Source organism: Callorhinus ursinus, unplaced genomic scaffold, assembly GCF_003265705.2.
Source record: "Callorhinus ursinus isolate GAN/ISIS: 27379988/994484 unplaced genomic scaffold, GSC_fseal_2.0 scaffold54, whole genome shotgun sequence".
Taxonomy (NCBI): Eukaryota; Metazoa; Chordata; class Mammalia; order Carnivora; family Otariidae; genus Callorhinus; species Callorhinus ursinus.
Genome location: NW_027397116.1, coordinates 9,966,962 through 9,987,788, shown reverse-complemented (window position 1 = coordinate 9,987,788; position 20,827 = coordinate 9,966,962). Strand labels below are relative to the sequence as shown.

The window sequence follows — 20,827 nt, the reverse complement described above, 5'->3', positions numbered from 1 at the left end:
GAACTAAAATCTAACCAAGTCGAAATCAAAAAGGCTATTAATGAGGTACAATCAAAAATGGGGGCACTAACTGCTAGGATAAATGAGGCAGAAGAGAGAATCAGTGATATAGAGGACCAAATGATGGAAAATGAAGAAGCTGAGAAAAGAGAAATAAACAACTACAGGATCACGAGGGCAGAATTCGAGAGATAAGCCATACGATAAGATGAAACAACATTAGAATAATTGGGATCCCAGAAGAAGAGGAAAGAGAGAGAGGGGCAGAAGGTATATTGGAGCAAATTATAGCAGAGAACTTCCCTAATGTGGGGAAGAAAACAGGCATCAAAATCCAGGAGTCACAGAGAACCCCTCTAAAAATCAATAAAAATAGGTCAACACCCCGACATCTAATAGTAAAACTTACAAGTCTCAGAGACAAAGAGAAAATCCTGAAAGCAGCTCGGGAGAAGAGATATGTAACCTACAAGGTAGAAACATTAGATTGGCAACAGACCTATCCACAGAGACCTGGTAGGCCAGAAAGGACTGGCATGATATCTTCAGAGCACTAAACGAGAAAAATATGCAGCCAAGAATACTATATCCAGCTAGGCTGTCATTGGAAATAGGAGGAGAGATAAAAATCTTCTAGGACAAACAAAAACTAATAGAATTTGCAAACACGAAACCAGCCCTACAAGAAATATTGAAAGGGGTCCTCTAAGCAAAGAGAGAGGCTAAAAGAAGCATAGCCCAGAAAGGAACACAGACAATATATAGTAACAGTCACCTTACAGGCAACACAATGGCACTAAATTCATATCTTTCAATAGTTACCCTGAAGGTAAATGGGCTCAATGCCCCAATCAAAAGACACAGGCTATCAGATTGGATTAAAAAACAAGACCCATCGATATGTTGTCTTCAAGAGACTCATTTTAGACCCAAAGACACCCCCACATTGAAAGTGAGGGGGTGGAAAACCATTTACCATGCTAATGGACACCAAAAGAAAGCTGGGGTGGCAATCCTTATATCAGACAAATTAGATTTTAAAACAAAGACTGTAATAAGAGATGAGGAACGACACTCTATCCTACTGAAAGGGTCTATCCAACAAGAAGATCTAACAATTGTAAATATTTATGCTCGTAACATGGGAGCAGCCAGTTATATAAGGCAATTAATAACAAAAGCAAAGAAACACATTGACAACAGCACAATAATAGTGGGGGACTTTTACACCCCCCTGACTGAAATGGACAGATCATCTAAGCATAAGATCAGCAAGGAAATAAAGACTTTAAATGACACACTGCACCAAAGGGACTTCACAGCCATATTCAGAACATTCCATCCCAAAGCAACGGAATACACATTCTTCTCTAGTGCCCATGGAACTTTCTCCAGAATAGATCACATCCTAGGTCACAAATCAGGTCTCAACCGGTACCAAAAGATTGGGATTATTCCCTGCATATTTTCAGACCACAATGCTTTGAAACTAGAACTCAATCACAAGAGGAAATTCAGAAAGAACTCAAATACATGGAGGCTAAAGAGCATCCTACTAAAGAATGAATGGGTCAACCAGGAAATTAAAGAAGAATTTAAAAAATTAATGGAAACCAATGAAAATGAGAACACAACTATTCAATCTCTTTGGGATACAGCAAAGGCAGTCCTAGGAGAAAAGTATATAGCAATACAAGCCTTTCTCAAGAAACAAGAAAGGTCTCAAATACACAACCTAACCCTACACCTAAAGGAGCTAGAGAAAAAAAGCAAATAAAACCTAAACCCAGCAGGAGAAGAGAAATAATAAAAATCAGAGCAGAAATTAATGAACTAGAAACCAAAAGAACAGTAGAACAGATCAACGAAACTAGGAGCTGGTTCTTTGAAAGAATTAACAAGATTGATAAACTGCTGGCCAGACTTACCAAAAAGAAAAGAGAAATGACCCAAATCAACAAAATCATGAATGAAAGAGAGGAGATCACAACCAACACCAAAGAAATACAAACAATTATAAGAACATATTATGAGCAACTCTATGCCAGCAAATTAGATAACCTGGAAGAAATGGGTGCATTCCTAGAGATGTATCAACTACCAAAATTGAACCAGGAAGAAATAGAAAACCTGAACAGACCTATAACCACTAAGGAAATTGAAGCAGTCATCAAAAATCTCCCAAGAAACAAAAGCCCAGGGCCAGATGGCTTCCCAGGGGAATTCTATCAGACATTTAAAGAATTAATACCTATTCTCCTGAAACTGTTCCAAAAAATAGAAATGGAAGGAAAACTTCCAAACTCATTTTATGAGGCCACCATTACCTTGATCCCAAAACCAGACAAAGACCCCATCGAAAAGAGAATTACAGACCAATATCCTTGATGAACATGGATGTAAAAATTCTCACCAAAATACTAGCCAATAGGATCCAATAGTACATTAAAGGATTATTCACCATGACCAAGTGGGATTTATTCCTGGGCTGCAAGGTTGGTTCAACATCCACAAATCAATCAATGTGATACAATATATTAACAAAAGAAAGAACAAGAATCATATGATCCTCTCAATAGATGCAGAAAAAGCATTTGACAAAGTACAGCATCCTTTCTTGATCAAAACTCTTCAGAGTATAGGGATGGAGGGTACATACCTCAACATCATAAAAGCCATCTAAGAAAAACCTACAGCGAATATCATTCTCAATGGGGAAAAGCTGAGAGCTTTCCCCTTAAGGTCAGGAACGCGGCAGGGTTGTCCACTATCACCACTGCTACTCAACATAGTATTAGAAGTCCTAGCCACAGCCATCAGACAACAAAAGGAAATCAAAGGCATCCAAATCGGCAAAGAGGAAGTCAAACTCTCACTCTTTGCAGATGATAGGATCCTTTGGGTGGAAAACCCAAAAGACTCCACGCCAAAACTGCTAGAACTCATACAGGAATTCAGTAAAGTAGCAGGATATAAAATCAATGCACAGAAATCAGTGGCATTCCTATACACCAACAACAAGACAGAAGAGAGAGAAATTAAGGAGTTGATCCCATTTACAATCGCACCCAAAACCATAAGATACCTAGGAATAAATCTAACCAAAGAGGCAAAGGATCTGTACTCAGAAAACTACAAAATACACATGAAAGAAATTGAGGAAGACACAAAGAAATGGAAAAACGGTCCATGCGCATGGATTGGAAGAACAAACATTGTGAAGATGTCAATGCTACCTAGAGCAATCTACACATTCCATGCAATCCCCATCAAAATACCATCCACTTTTTTCAAAGAAATGGAACAAATAATCCTAAAATTTGTATGGAACCAGAAGAGACCCCGAATAGCCAGAGAAATGTTGAAAAAGAAAAGCAAAGCTGGCGGCATCACAATTCCAGACTTCAAGTTCTATTACAAAGCTGTCATCATGAAGACAGTATGGTACTGGCACAAAAACAGACACATAGATCAATGGAACAGAATAGAGAGCCCAGAAATGGACCCTCAACTCTAATGTCAACTAATCTTTGACAAAGCAGGAAAGAATGTCCAATGGATAAAAGACAGTCTCTTCAACAAATGGTGTTGGGAAAATTGGAGAGCCACATGGAGAAGAATGAAACTGGACCATTTCCTTACACCACACACAAAAATAGACTCCAAATGGTTGAAAGACCTAAACGTGAGACAGGAGTCCATCAACATCCTAAAGGAGATCACAGGCAACAACCTCTTTGACCTCAGCTGCAGCAACTTCTTCCTAGACATATCGCCAAAGGCAAGGGAAGCAAGGGCCAAAATGAACTCTTGGGATTTCATCAAGATAAAAAGCTTTTGTACAGCAAAAGAAACAGTCCACAAAACCAAAAGACAACCGACGGAATGGGAGAAAATATTTGCAAATGACATATCAGATAAAGGGCTAGTATCCAAAATCTATAAAGAACTTATCAAACTCAACACCCAAAGAACAAATAATCCAATCAAGAAATGGGCAGAAGACATGAACAGACATTTTTCCAAAGAGGACATCCAAATGGCCAACAGACATATGAAAAAGTGCTCAACATCGCTCGGCATAAGGGAAATCCAAATCAATACCTCAGTGAGATATCACCTCACACCAGTCAGAATGGCTAAAATTAACAAGTCAGGAAATGACAAATGTTGGCGGGGATGCAGAGAAAGGGGAACCCTCCTACACTGTTGGTGGGAATGCAAGCTGGTGCAACCACTCTGGAAAACAGTATGGAGGTGCCTCAAACAGTTGAAAATAGAGCTACCATATGATCCAGCAATTGCACTACTGGGTATTTACTGCAAAGATACAAGTGTAGGGACCCGAAGGTGTACCTGCACCCCAATGTTTATAGCAGCAATGTCCACAATAGCCAAACTGTGGAAAGAGCCAAGATGTCCATCGACAGAAGAATGGATAAAGAAGAAGTGGTATATATACACAATGGAATATTATGCAGCCATCAAAAGGGAATGAGATCTTGCCATTTACAATGACGTGGATGGAATTGGAGGGTGTTATGCTGAGCAAAATAAGTCAATCAGAGAAAGACATGTATCATATGACCTCACTGATATGAGGAATTCTTAATCTCAGGAAACAAACTGAGGGTTGCTAGAGTAGGGGTGTTGTGGGAGGGATGGGGTGGCCGGGTGATAGACATTGGGGAGGTTATGTGCTATGGTGATTGCTGTGAATTGTGCAAGACTGTTGAATCACAGATCTGTACCTCTGAAACAAATAGTGCAGTATATGTTAAAAAAAAAAAAAAAGAAGATAGCGGGAGGGAAAAATGAAGGGGGTAAATTGGAGGGGGTGATGAACCATGAGAGATGATGGACTCTGAAAAACAAACTGAGGGTTCTAGAGGGGAGGGGGTGGGGGGATGGGTTAGCCTGGTGATGGGTATTAAAGAGGACACATTCTGGGTGGAGCATTGGGTGTTATGCACAAACAATGAATCATGGAACACTATATCAAAAACTAATGATGTAATGTATGGTGATTAACATAACAATAAAAAATTAAAAAAAAAGAAACCAAATCATTTTAAGTGCTATTGAAGTTAACTCAGTCTACTGACATTTTTCTGGAAGAATTTCTCATTTGATTTTGCCCATCGCTAATATAAGAAAGACTTTTTTGAACCAAAATAAAAACATAACTAACAAGTATACAGTGCCAGAAGTTTAATAAAATTACACAAACAATAACATGCACAAAGGAGGCTCTGCTTTGGTGTTGGTGTAGTTTTGATTAAGAGCTTGGCAGCCTATGGCTGCTCATTAGCGTCTTGCCTTTGGAAAATGTTGCTCTTCTATGATGAATCATTTTTAGAAAGGAAAGATTTTTCTTGCCAATATTTGGCTGTGTATGATTTCTATCAAGTTTTTTTCTAGATTTTTGACAAAAAAAAAGGAAGCAAGGAAGGAAGGAAGAATGAAAGAAAGGGAAAAACAACAAAAAGGAAATAAAGTTGGGACGCCTGGGTGGCTCAGTCAGTTAAGCGTCTGACTCTTGATTTCAGCTTAGGTCATGATCTCAGGATCCTGAGATTGAGCCCTGCACAGAGCTCCTGCTCAGTGGGGAGTCTGCTTGAGATTCTTTCTCCCTCTGCCCCCACCCCCTCCCCTAAAAATAAATAAATAAAATCCTTTTTAAAAAGGAAATAAGGTTGCCAAAGGGATTGGAATTAAAAAAATATATGTGTGGTGAGAGGGACTTTCTGTGGCTGACCAATATGGAGTAAACCTATTGCAACATTTCTCTCTGACTGACCACCACTAAAGAGTGTGCAGGAATTAAAAGAAGCAACCAACCGAGGATTCTGAAAAGTTAACAACAGAGGCAGATCAGGAGGGGAGCCAAAACTTGGGAAAAAAAAAAAAAGCAAGTATATAAGGATGAATTTGTCATAGTTTCCCCTCTTTCATTTCCCATTTTAACCCAAGAGCAGCCCCAGTGTGGAACTGTGCACTGGGCAAGAAAAACCTATGTGAGAAACCCTATCTTTCTGGCCAGAGTACAAAAAGGCCTTACAACTCAGAGGGTGTGAGGGAAATCCCTGTTTTGTTTTTTCTTTTTTTTCCTCTGGACCCTGGTCTGAGGATGATTCTAGTCAAGGAGCTGTACTATAGCAGTCCTGGTCAAATGAGAATCTAAAATCCCAAGAAAAATCTCTTTCTGACCACAGGAACCAGGAAAAAGGGGCCCCTGTGGTCCAAAAATAGTGTGTGAGAGGGTATCCCTGTATTTCCTTCTATTTTCTCTCATCTTATTGCCCCCAACACAGCCTCATTTATATAAAATGTAAGATAACTTGGAAAGCTAAAGTTCCAAGAGAAACCATGTCTTCTTATCTAGCCAATCCCACAGAGGAAGTACAGGGATCTGAAAAATGTGGGAGAAATCCCAGAGAAGAGAAAGCTAGCTGATCTTCTAATTCTGTGTATGAACCAACACAAGTCCTGACTCAACTCCAAACTATATGTGCCTGGTTGCTTCCCATGCAGAGGAAATCTGAGCATCACAGCAAAGACTTTGAGACCTGAACCATTACATAATCCCCAAACAAATACCAGATTAGCCACTGAAAAGTGCATGCATGGAGCAGACACGAAGCAGCATAGCAAAACTTTTGAAAAATGAACTGAAATTGGAACCACTGAGCACACAAGGCAAGACAGAATTTGCATTCTGAAGCTAACCAGATGATTACCTGCTAAATGAAACAAACTAAAACTTCAACCTCCAAATTTTTAACAGGACTCAAATGATCATACTAATATTTAAAATGTCCAGGAAACAACCCAAAATCACTCAAAATTACACAAGTCAAAAAAAAGCTGAAGTAGCTATATGAGTATCAGACAAACTATGCTTGATGATGAGAAAATTATCAGGAAAGGAAAAGGATATTACACAATGATGAAAGAATCAATTTACCAAGACATAGCAATCCTGAACGTGTATGCACCTAATAATAAAGCATCAAAATACATGGGGCTAAAAACTGATAGTTCTAAAAAAGAAATAGATAAGCCCACAATTATATTTGGAGCTTTCAACATTCTTCTCACAATATTTGTTTTTGAGAACAGTGCCAGGGAAGGCAAAGAAGGCTTTCATCAGTCCAATTGTAGTCTTCCACTTGATCATGAGTTTTAGCTTTGCTAAAAATCCCAGGTTTCCACTGTACCTAGGTAGCCTTAATTCCTAGGAATCTCTGTTTGTTTCTCCAGAGAATACAATTCTGGTCTCCTGGGAGTGGAATATGCCAGATGGAGCAAGAGAAGCAGACATCTGCCTGCATAATATTGTGGTGAGGAACCTTGAATTTTTTGATGGTTAATTTTATGCATCAACTTGACTGAGCCACAAGGTGCCCAGATATTTGGATAAACATTATTTCTGGGTATATCTGTGAGGTTGTTTCTGAGGAGATTAGCATTTGAAATGGTGGACTTGGTTAAGCAGATTGCCTACCCCATATAGGTGGGCATTACCCAATCAGTTGAGGGCCTGACTAGAACAGAAAGGTTGAGGAAGGGGAAATTCCCTTTCTTTGCCTGACTCCTTGAGCTAAGACATCAGTCTTCTGCTCTCAGCTTTGAACTGGAACTTACACCATTGGCTCCCCTACCCCTCAAACCTTTGAGAGACTACAGCTTTCCCGGGGTCTTCAGTTTGAGGTTCTGTTTCTCTGGAGAATCCTGACTAATTACAGGTTCCAACCACTTTTTTTCAGACTTTTACTAATCCCATGATTCCACCTTTGAACCTTAACCCATCTTCCGCTTCTTTACTATCTTTAAAGTTTGTAAGTGCTCAGACACTGAGGTTCCCTGTAGGGCAAATTAGTTTGTTTTGTGTCATTATCTCCCTCTACCAAACAACACTTTGTTGTAAAATGTTCTCCACTGCACTAAGTCATTTGCTTCTCCTTGCCAAATACTGCTTCCAAAATTGTGTTGAAATCTCTCTTCTGTTGGTCTGCTATGTCATTTTCTTGCTCTTGTTGTATAACACCCTTTTTAGCGTTTTTGCCATCAACTTAGTAAATTTGAGGATAAACTTTAACCATAACTAAAAAATACTTTTCTTCTGCTATTATCTGTAGGAATCTTTTTAAAGGAAAAAAGTATCCTAGAAACAGACACATATGAGCATTTGTTTAATTTCTAATAATGCTTACAGATTTTTAGCTACACCTGAATATGTAATTTAAGACATATTCTTTTTTTTTAAAAAAGACTTTATTTATTTGAGAGAGAAAGAATGAGACAGAGAGAACAATTAGATGGGGGAGGGTCAGAGGGAGAAGCAGACTCCCCGCCGAGCAGGGAGCCCGATGCGGGACTCAATCCCAGGACTCCAGGATCATGACCTGAGCCGAAGGCAGTCGCTTAACCAACTGAGCCACCCAAGTGCCCTAAGACACATTCTTTATGCCATTCACCTGGGCTTGAGTCATGAGGATGCTAACAGACAAGAAATTTGACAATATCCACCCACCTAACTATAATTCTTTCTTGAGTTCTTTGACTGGACTCAAATGTTGCATCTTTCATGATGCCTTCACTGATAATCCTGGGTAGAGTTTGGTGTTTTTCTCTACGTTTTTCCTGCATATTATAAACATATGTTGTAGTGTGCTTCACATTATTCTATAAACATTTGTTTTAGGGCAGTGTCTCTACAGTGGACTGGAACTTTGAAAATTTAAAATCATGCCTTATACATTTTTTTGTATTACTTTTTCTTTTTATATAATTATAGCCACAAATGTATCTGCTAGTACCTTTTTCATTTGACTATTTTGCCTCTGCAGAGTAGGCAATTCTGTGGATAAGTAGGGAAAATCTGCTGACAGGTTTATCAATTAATTAGCACATCTGAAATTAGGTAAGTATCTATCGTGTGTTGGATAAAAGATGTATTCAAGGAGACAAGATAAGATTTTTGCCCTGAGCAGCTAAGCATTCAATTACTTGGGTTTTTCTAATTATTTTAATCTTTAGTTCTAGTACAGGTATTTTTAAATGGATTTTTAAAAAGACCTAGAAAGGTTAATATGTTGCAAAGAAATCCTTCAGAAATGAAATCTCTTATAACAGATTGATTTTTTTGGTCAGTGTGTGTATGTGGGATGTGTGTGTGTGTATGTGTAAAGGTGAAGGGTGATACATTTGGCGGGGGAAAAAGTATGATGTGGGAGCACTCAAATTTCTTTCTCTAGCCTCAGACTGATATAGAGGGAAGAAAATTTTCATCTCACTTTTGATTTGGGAAACTTGATGTTAGATCATTTTATTACTAGTATTGTAACTTGAATTGAAAAGAGACTCACTTTCAAACTATGGCCATTTCTCAGCAACAAATGGAGATCCTACCAAGAATCTGATAAAGTTGGTAACAGTTATCCAAAGATTATCTCCCCTCTTTTTTTATAGATGTTTCTAGCTTTAGTGCAATCTGATATATGTAAATCTGTTTTTTTCAAAGAGATTAATTTAGAAGGTAGTTAATCTAATTAAAGTTATATTCTTTGCATTACCAAAGGATTCACTTAAGGCCACATTTAAATACAGAAAATCTTTCGTGCATTTAAGCATTTGTTCACAGGTTACTAAATAAAGAGAAGTAAATCTGGAAAATCAGGGACATTAAAACTTAGATGATATGTCTGGTGAAGATCAACACCTAATTATACAAAAATTTTGATTTACAGATTTTTTTGGGTGGGGGGGTAAGAGGCAGAGGGAGAGAAAGAGAATCTTAAGTAGGCTCCACGCCCAGTGCAGAGCCCAACACAGGGCTCAATCTCACAACCCTAAAACCATGACCTGAGCCGAAATCAAGAGTCTGATGCCTAACTGACTGAGCCACCCAAGTGCCCCTTGATTTACACAGATTTTTATGTCAACTTTTTAAATGATATTGTCATTGCTGGGATGAAATCTTTGATTTTAACTTTCATTGTTTATGATCAGCTCTTTAGATTAACTGGCAAAAAATTTTACCTTGAAGTGATGCCATGAATTGTGGGTGTTGGTATATCACTTGGGGTATCTTCTACAGTGGTGATTTGGGTTCCATTACTTTTCACACAGGCATATTTGGTGCAGACTTCAACCTGCAAACATTAGTTTACAAAAGAATAAATCCAATTATTTTCAAAACATAGACTGCCAATGGATCAAATCCACCCATCCTCATCGCCCATCCACAGGACTCTGCAATAGTTCTCCACAGCTTCTTGGAGTTCTATTAATATTATTTTTTTATGTTAATTGACTCCACTGGAATGAACTCAGCATAGAATATAGAAATGAGCTCAAGACAACTGATTTAGTGATTAAAATGGGGATGTCTAGCCTCTGGTTCCAACCATTCAGAAAGAGACAGACATAGTAACCTATTTGGAGCACAGTTGAGGAATGGAAGATGATTAGGTGAGTTTGCAAGCAGAATAGGTTATCACGGCATACTGCTCTCTAGATCTACACCCAGGTAGTGTAATGCTGATATCTCCCGGAAGTCTTGACACTTTACAATGAATAGCCTAAATGCTAATGTGGAATAGAAGAAAAATGAGGCCTAGAGAAGCCTTTCAATGTGGCTGAGCTATTTTATATTCATTTGTTCCAGCTGCAATTGTATTTTTACCTTAATCACAGCAGAAAATCATCATTTACCCCTTTAATTCTGCCACCTAATCTGAATAAAAACAGAGGAGGGTGGAGTAACTAAAGATCAGAAATGGAGTTCATCAAGCATTAGTAACATAAAAGAACACATGCCGCAAGAGGGAGGAGAGATGAATGAATATACAAAAGAGCAGTAGTGGAACATCCACAAAGTGACATCATCATTCTGTTCCCAATGAAAGGGTAAGCCAAAGAGAAACTGTACTTTTTCCAACACTAACTTCCTTTCAGCATCTAATACATAAATGGAGGAGGGAAGCTGGATACAGATGAATCTTAAACACTAATGCTGAGCTTAGATGTTAGCACAGAGAATTGAGTGAAGCAGTTCTCTAAATTTCCACTGGCAACTGAGAAAAGACAAATGCGATTCTTAACTGTATTTAGTAGTTATGTCATTTTATTCATGGGGCACTTTACACCTAAATAGGAGTTGAGGTACATTTTTATGATGCTGTTTAAGTTGTGTTCTTTATTTACACCATACAGTCTTTTGAGGTAATGTTTTGTAGATATTTTATTTACACCATACAGTCTTTTGAGGTAATGTTTTGTAGATATTTGGACACTGTCAAGGTCCTCCATTCTGGGTATGTCCCATGAAACCCCAAATAATTTAAAGGCAAAGGAACTTAAAATATATTTGGATTAATGACAGTAGAACTTCATGCATATTGGGAAATATTTGACTATATGGTGCATAATGAGATAATTCAAAATCAATTCAACTGAATTTATTATATAAATAATGTGTGCCCAGTTTTATAATGGGTATTGGCACAAATAATTTTATTGAGGCCTCACATATCCATTTTCTTTTTTTTTTATTTTTTTTATTGTTATGTTAATCACCATATATTACATCATTAGTTTTTGGTGCAGTGTTCCATGATTCATTGTTTGTTCATAACACCCAGTGCTCCATGCAGAACGTGTCCTCCTCAATACCCATCACCAGGATAACCCATCCCCCTCCCCCCCTCCCCTCTAGAACCCTCAGTTTGTTTTTCAGAGTCCATCATTTCTCATGGTTTGTCTCCCCCTCTGACATACTCCCCTTTTCTTCCTCTCCTGTTATCTTCTTCTTTTTCTTTTTTCTTAAAATATGTTGCGTTATTTGTTTCAGAAGTACAGATCTGTGATTCAACAGTCTTGCACAATTCACAGCGCTCACCGTAGCACATACCCTCCCCAATGTCTATCACCCAGCCACCCCATCCCTCCCACCCCCAACCACTCCAGTAACACTCAGTTTGTTTCCTGAGATTAAGAATTCCTCATATCAGTGAGGTCATGTCACACATCCATTTTCATTAGTTTGTAAACTGGGGGTTACAGAAATCAGGGAATATGATCAAGTTGGTAAGATAAGAGATATCTGATCTGGGTTTTACTTACCCTATTGTCTTATCTAAATATTAAACAAAGCTTTAAGTTCTAAACTACTTAGCTATATTCAAATGGTTCTCCAGAAAGCTTTTATTTTGACTGTGGAGAAATGTGTCAATATTTTTCACATTCTTACTAATGTAATATTCCAAGTGTTCATCTTTGGGGCAGGTTTCTGCTGCTACAGCTATATTGCATAATGTGAATGAAACACAAATATAAAGGTTTACAGATTCACATTAAAAATAAAATTGAATTGAAAATTGAAATTATTATTTCAAAAAAGGAATTCATTAAAAAAAGTAAATATTTGCATTGGCATTTATGTCTGCTTTATAGTCAATAGCTTTTTTGCAGAGGGGGTTAACACAGAGAGCCTTAATTCTAAAGTATTAGGCATATCAATTAGATGCATATTTTAAATGGGGCCAAATCATCTTTGACACCGTAAATGAAAATTGTTGGAATTTGATATTCAAATTTCAGTGATGCAACAACTATTTCAACCAGTATTCCTGCACTGCGAAGAGCTTCACAAAAATACAGTTATCAAGAGTAAGAACATCTTAGTTCCTAATAACACAATTTAAGTATTAGATTCTAATTTGGTCTTTTGTCTCATCTTTTTCCATGTCCCAAATCTGATCAGAAATGCATTTTCCTCAGGTCACTAGTGACTCAAACCAGTAGGTATGAATGAAGCCTTTCATAGTATAACATACCTGAAACACTTACACATCAACTCTTGCTATATAGTCAGAACGCTGGATCAGGACGTGCATGCATAGCACCCAGTGATCTTATCTTACATTGTATTTTGAGTCCTGGTAAAGTAAATGAATAAGTTGCCTTTTGAGGACTCAGTCAGCTTTCTCCATGAGGGCCCAAAAGAGAATAATCCAGCAAATCCTCCATTACCTTCCTAAACTAACTCTGTTCATAAAGTTATATGGCTAATTATTTTGATTGTGATTTTTATTTTATAATTTGACCTATGATGTGCAGGCACATACGGACTCACTCTAAAAACCGTGAACATAAGCATCAGTCTACATATTCCATGCTAAGGTAACTCAGGTGGGTTCATGGAAATCACAGAATGTAAAAGAAAATAATCAACATATCTTTCTTCTTTTATCAAATATCTTTTAATTTTGTTTTCTGAAGAAGCCAGGCCTAGCAGTGGGAGAGGCTAAAGCATTGGTTGTAGCTAGATGATTGTGTATGTTTCACCTTCAAATGTGGGGGAAAGAAGGGGCTGGGAAAATAAATGAGGTAGCACTTAATGGACAAAGCCAGTGAAAAGTTTCTGTGGTCAAAGAAAATATCTATGCTTAATATCTTTTGAAAATTATTTACAAAGCTCTTATGAATGTTAGAAGTAGCACAGTTTCCTTAAAAATTTACTAAACTGCCACCCTCCTCTATAAGCTTTGAGTTTCTGAAACACTCTGTTTTTATCATTAATTTCCACATTTGGCCTTGTTATCTTTTACATCCCAGTACTGTAATAAGATTTCCAACCCCTTGGGGAAAAGTTCCTTATTGTAAATGCCTTAGTTGTCTCTACATTTTTTTCTATTTTGAAGGTCAGTAGATCTCAAAGAGGTCTATGAGAGTTGGGCCTCACATGGTCAATGCACTCTGAAATTGCACGCTAACTTCTGTCAGATAAATACATACATGTTTTTCCAGGCAGTTTTTCCACTGACATCATCAGATTCTCAAAGAGGTTCAAGGGCAAAAAAATTTAAATACAACTCTTCTTATGTAGGTGAGGGTTGCCACACATGTGATAAAACCCTTTAATATATTTTGTCTGCCATATATTCATTTCTGTTTTCTTGCTGCCTTCTGAATCACAGAATGCTAGAGGTGGATAGAATGTTTTAAGTCATGGAGTCCATTGTCCTTACAAAAAAGATAATTGACACCAAACAGGTTATGTAACTTTCTTGGAGCTATTAAATTAACAAATAGCAGAAATAGGGAGAAAAAAATGTCTCCACATTCACAGGCTGATTCTGCTTTTGATATCAGTAAAAGAACCAGGCAGGACAAAGGTAAACTGCATAGGAAGATTTCCTGCCAATATATGACTTGCCCCATTTTGCTTATGAGAATATCATCACCACTGTTTTCCATATTACCATTATCTTCTCTCCAGAGACTCATATGTTGGCCCACAGCAAATAGATTTAATCCTAATCATTTTCTCTCTTTTCTCTCCCCTCCCCAGTATATAAATAATCTGTAACCAAGACCAAAGGTGTCCACTTAGAGACAGAGCCCAGCATGTTTTATTTAACATATTTATAAGCTTAACCATCAAAAAACAGTGTTCTAACCTGGATGTCATAGATAGTGAAGGGAGACAGGTCTCTCAGAATGAAAGACCCAGGCACATTCATTCCAGTCTTGTAGAGCTTATTATTTACATAGACAGAATATTCAGTGACAACACCATTTGGGTTTGAAGGAGATGTCCAGATGACACATACAGCTGTACTGTTGATGATGACAACCTCTGGAGGAAGCATGCCCTGAGGCTCTAGAATTAAAGGAAGAAACTGAATAAACTCCAGCTGTCTCTGAAAAAGCACTTGTTAAACTCAATGCAGATTAGTATTTAGGTTTAGCAAAAGGTTCGTTGCTTATCTGCTTTTCTCTGATGAAGTTATCACAGTCTGTAGTCCTCTGTAAATTGGCTTATTATACTCTCAGTTAGAAACCGTAAGAATTGGTGGTAAAATGCTTTATACCACCAGCATAGTGCTAATCTTCAATACTATGTGACCAGTGGGATATGATGATAAATTATTCACCCATCTGCAGCACTAACACATATCTATTATTTGTCTCCTTTTCCCATTCCTTCACTCCATACCTCCCAGGGAAAAAAAAAGGAAAGAAAATTTGCTCCTTAAGCAAAAAATAAAACTCAAATACATTGAGGCTGAGGCTGGTGGAATGTAAAAAATCATTTGATGTTACTAGCTTGTAACTCAAGCAATATGAAGCAATAATGCAATATTGTCATTATGTAAATGATTTTGAATGTTGATTACCATAGGTAATGATGAAATCTAACATTAGGAAAAAAATCTTGCTTGGCGTTAAATTACACAATTATTCAAGCATGTCAGAAATAACTATGCAAAGACCTATTTTTATCATAAGAACCCATCTTAACTAGTTGAAAAATTGTCCTTGTGATCCATTCTATTTTATAAACAAAAGGTGTCGACCTTTGGCACCACAAAGGGAAATGGGTTCCACACTTAAAGTGCTCTGCTAATGACCTGGAACACTTGCTTGGGAGGTAATGATATTATAATGTTTATAATGAGACTTTATAAAGCCAAAAAGATTAGAAAGACCATTCCAAACACATTTCAGATTCACAAGTTGCTTCCCTTGCTTCCTCCCCCTTGCTAACTGGCTTAGAAATGAGTCATAGGCAATTTTTCTCAGTGGCTGAACTTCCACCTACCATTTCTGGTGACTCAGGGAGAGCCCTCACTGTGCCTGGCTGCCGTTTTGAAAAGCATACTGCTTCTGAGAGCAAATCTTAAAAAAAATGTTCCTAAATGTCACCATTTATTGATGTGAACACAGCTCCAAACTCAGCATACACTGAAAAGAACAGGAACAAACTGGGCTAATATCCCATTATTAGAGCCTTGGGCTGCTCTCTCTAAGGGACCGCGTATTGATCTGCCACTTGACGACAGCGAGCACTTAAGCATTTTAGTCCCAACCCCCTTCCCTCCAACACCGGAAATTTTATAATGGAGGGACGACTGATCTCAGCCTCTGCAAGAATCAATCAATTTCATTTGCATCTCTGAAGCCAAGTGCCCCTTGAAATCTAGACTCACCCCCATCGAAAGTGGTTGCGCGCAGTACTTCACCACTGATGCTGTGGACTCCATTGAAGACAGAGATAAAAATCTGATACTCCGTGTTTGGATTTAAGTGGCTGATGACATGAGAGTTTACATCTGGGAGGATTTTGAGAGATTCATTTGAGGTAGCAGAACTCCAAAAAAGTGTATAATATTCAACATCACCTTGTAGGTCTTGAAAGGCTGTTAACAATAAATGCAGGATACTGTAAATGTGGCTGATCTAAAAGGGCCTCAGGGGAAAAAGACAGAGGATAAACTTTATCGTCAGCTGTGTCTAGAAGGGGAAAATGGAACACTTATGGACACTTTTTTATGGTGGTATTGTTTTTATTTTATTAACAAAGTTGATTTTCTTCCCCTCAATCTATGATTAATTACACAGAGACTTATCTTTATAGGAAAATAAACTTCTAAATTTCTTTTAAATATTTTAGCTATGTTACTTACAGTTATTCAGCTAATCTTCAAAACTTTAATATAACAGTTACAAAAGGAAACTAAGAGTAAAATAAAGTATTCAAAACACGGAACATCTTCCATTTCTAAGTAACATCATCCTTGAGAGAAGTCTATGCTAATGCAAAACAGGGTATTTTCTGACACAGATTCTAGAACTTGAGGCATTTTTAAAATTGCTAAATGCTACCTAAAAGAATGTTAGACAGATATCCTGTTATGTACACTGTTGATGAAGTAGACTGATAACAACATGCTCTCCTTAAGGATTTGCTCAGTAGGATCCTGGGATGATATTTGAATTTTTCTCAAGGTTCTCATTCTTTTCTCAGTTCACTGTGTTTCTATGATGTAGACAAATGTTTAAAAGGTGCCAAAATCAATCACTTACTGTCTCACAAATATAACTCATTAATTCCCCAACCATCATCCTTTCAAAGACCGGTTTACTGTTTTCTTTTTCTGCTTTTACCCGATTTCTCCTTCTTTGCCCTAAGTTCTGCTTCTCATTACCTTTCTACAATGATGCTTGGTGGGAATGCAAGCTGGTACAGCCACTTTGGAAAACTGTATGGAGGTTCCTCAAGAAGTTAAAAATAGAGCTACCCTATGACCCAGCAATTGCACTACTGGGTATTTACCCCAAAGATACAAATGTAGTGAAAAGAAGGGGCACCTGCACCCCACTGTTTATAGCAGCAGTGTCCGCAATAGCCAAACTGTGGAAGGAGCCGAGATGCCCTTCAACAGATGAATGGATAAAGATGTTCATATACACAATGAAATATTACTGAGTCATCAGAAAGGATGAATATCTACCATTTGCACTGATATGGATGGAACTGGAGGGTATTATGCTAAGTGAAATAAGTCAATCAGAGAAACAATTGTATACTGTTTCACTCATACGTGGAACATAAGGAATAGCAGAGAGGACCAGAGGGGAAAGGAGGGAAAACTGAATGGGAAGAAGTCAGAGAAGGAGACAAACCATGAGAGACTCTTGGCTCCAAGAAACAAACAGGGTTGCAGAAGGGAGGGGGGTGGGGCATTAAGGAGGGCATGTGATCTGAGGAGCACAGGGTATTTATGCAACCAAAGAATCATTGAACACTACATCAAAAACTAATGATGTACTATATGTTGGCTAATGGAATTTAAATAAAAAAATAAAGTAGATAGATTTTAGCTACAAAAATACAAAAAGAAAAAAGAAACAAGAAATAAAAATAGAAAGAAGCCATAAAACAGCTGTATTTTCTTAGGCAGGAAATACTATAAGTATACTATACAGTATACTGCTCTACTTATGTTAGTATTATTTTTAAAGACCTTAGGCAGAAACTATTACCTTGATTCATGTTAGAATTGTGGGGTGGAATGTTGGTTTACGAACCTCCTGAAATTGTATGTAAAAGTATGTGTCAAACAGTTCAGTAGCACTAGTCCAAGGATTGAGAAGAAAAGGTGGCATTTCTCTTTATGGTCATTAAAGTACAGTGTCTCTGATATATGAGATTGTAGCATATGGCCACTTAAAGGAATACAGCTTTAGAGGATGTATGACTTTCTTTTAAGGACCCCTTTTCCTTTAGATCTTGGGGGTCTTGAATAAAAACTGAATGCTGAGCACACTACTGCTTTCATTTTATCTCTAGCAATAGTCAAAAAGGTTTGGTATGCCAACCTAGTTGAAAGAGTTTATAGTAAGAGATCTTTAGTAACAAACTTGGAAAACTCTGGGGATTAAGAGTTTCTTTTCTCTGATATCACAATATGTAAGCACCTTCAATAACGAGGTCATTGTTGTGCATTGGCAGGAACTGGTTATTCGTATCCATCAATATTTTTCCGGATAATGTTAGTCAAGTATAGCAAAGCCATTGGTGCTGTGAGTGCAAAATTTCTTCTTTCATTAGAATTATTTTTTACTGGCTTACAATGGTATTACTCATTAATTTATGGCAGCTGAGGTATAACAGAAAGTATACTAGATTTGAAGTTCACGTTGTATTTTAGTTAAGTCCGGACTCTGGTTAGAGATACAAACCCTAAAGATATAATTTGATGAAGTGCTTTCAAAATTTACTGGCAATTATAAATGGGTTTTGCCTGGGTTATTAAATGTGCCTGATATCTATTCCATTAAGTTTCAATCAATGTACCTATGTATATACACTGAAAATATTGCAGCTACTGCTGTAAGTTCAACATGAGAAAGATTGTGTGTTGATATCTGGATAAAATTCCATTGGATGCCCATTCTTAGGCATGTACCATATGTCAATCCTTTTGAAATAGAACAAAATCTATTGTCCCTCAAAAGATAGAAAAAGATGGCAATTGAGTTCCTTTGGTAATGTCTTACTCCATGATATGGAGGCCTCTGTAATCAGAAATAGGCAGCATCTCTGGGCAGTAAGTGCCAGATTTCTGCATTGTCTTACCTCTCAGCAACATCTCCTTCAACATTTCTTTTTACTCACTCATTTAGTGCAGAGTCCAAAACAGAAAAGTAGTAGACACACATTATATCTTCATATCCTAGTCATCTGATGAGAAGTTCTAGAAGCATGCACAAGAGTATGCTTTTTCATTGTTCAAACAAGTTTTTAAACTTCAGTGGGTTCTTCCCAAGTCACTGAACTGTCTAAGAAACAATACATCCTCAGTTCTATAAGCCAGCACAAAATTAAAGGCTGCTGACCTTGAGTCTACCTCTGAGAGAGGAATCCTGTTGGAATTAAAATAGCTGGAATGAGGAGACAAGTAAATTTCACCCTCCCTGCATATTGGTAAAAGCTGGGCCTGAACATAGTTCCATTTTTATTTTTTTCTTTATTTTTTTATTATGTTATATCACCATACATTACATCACTAGTTTTTGATGTAGTGTTCCATGATTCATTATTTGCATATAACACCCAGTGCTCCATGAAGAACGCGTCTTTAATACCCATCACCAGGCTAACCCATCCTCCCACCCCCTTCCCCTAGAACCCTCAGTTTGTTTTTCAGAGTCCATTGTCTCTCATGGTTCATCTCCCCCTCCGATTTCCCCCCCTTCATTCTTCCCCTCCTGCTATCTTCTTCTTCTTCTTTTTTTTTTAAACATGTAATGTATTATTTGTTTCAAAGGTACAGGTCTGTGATTCAACAGTCTTACACAATTCACAGCGCTCACCATAGCACATACCCTCTGCAATGTCTATCACCCAGCCGCCTATCCCTCCCAACCCCCACCATTCCAGCAACCCTCAGTTTGTTTCCTGAGATTAAGAATTCCTCATATCAGAACACAGGCAGCAACCTCTTCAACCTCAGCAACAGCAACTTCTTCCTAGAAACATCACCAAAGGCAAGGAAAGCAAGGGCAAAAATGAACTATTGGGATTTCATCAAGATAAAAAGCTTTTGCACAGCAAAAGAAAGTGTCCACAAAACCAAAAGACAACTGACAGAATGGGAGAAGATATTTGCAAATGACATATCAGATAAAGGGCTAGTATCCAAAATCTATAAAGAACTTATCAAATTCAACACCCAAATAACAAATAATCCAATCAAGAAATGGGCAGAAGACATGAACAGACATTTTTCCAAAGAAGACATCCAAATGGCCAACAGACACATGAAAAAGTGCTCAACATTGCTCGGCATCAGGGAAATCCAAATCCAAATCTCAAGGAGATACCACCTCACACCCGTCAGAATGGCTAAACTTAACAAGTCAGGAAACAACAGATGTTGGTGGGGATGCAGAGTAAGGGGAACCCCCCTACATTGTTGGTGGGAATGCAAGCTGGTGCAACCACTCTGGAAAACAGTATGGAGGTTCCTCAAACAGTTGAAAATAGAGCTACCATACAATTCAGCAATTGCACTACTGGGTATTTACCGCAAAGATACAAATGTAGGGATCCGAAGGGGTACGCGCACCCCGATGTTTATAGCAGCAATGTCCACAATAGCCAAACTGTGGAAAGAGCCAAGATGTCCATCGACAGATGAATGGATAAAGAAGAAGTGGTATATATACACAATGGAATATTATGCAGCCATCAAAAGGAAAGAGATCTTGCCATTTGCAACGACGTGGTTGGAATTGGAGGGTGTTATGCTGAGTGAAATAAGTCAATCAGAGAAAGACATGTATCATATGACCTCACTGATATGAGGAATTCTTAATCTCAGGAAACAAACTGAGGGTTGCTGGAGTGGTGGGGGGTGGGAGGGATGGGGTGGCTGGGTGATAGACATTGGGGAGGGTATGTGCTATGGCGAGTGCTGTGAATTGTGCAAGACTGTTGAATCACAGATCTGTACCTCTGAAACAAATA

General features: G+C 37.9%; 1 protein-coding gene across 1 annotated transcript in view; it reads right to left on the bottom strand.

Moving 5' to 3' along the window:
- The window catches only part of USH2A (usherin), a 707,317-nt gene that overhangs the window by 190,787 nt on the left and 495,703 nt on the right, over positions 1-20,827 (bottom strand). Inside the window, exons 35-37 of the mRNA XM_025892244.1 lie at positions 16,002-16,211; positions 14,469-14,671; positions 10,045-10,157 (exon numbers count right to left, since the gene is read on the bottom strand). Of these exons, the coding sequence (XP_025748029.1) occupies positions 10,045-10,157; positions 14,469-14,671; positions 16,002-16,211 (526 nt within the window). The remainder of the gene's footprint in view (positions 1-10,044; positions 10,158-14,468; positions 14,672-16,001; positions 16,212-20,827) is intronic.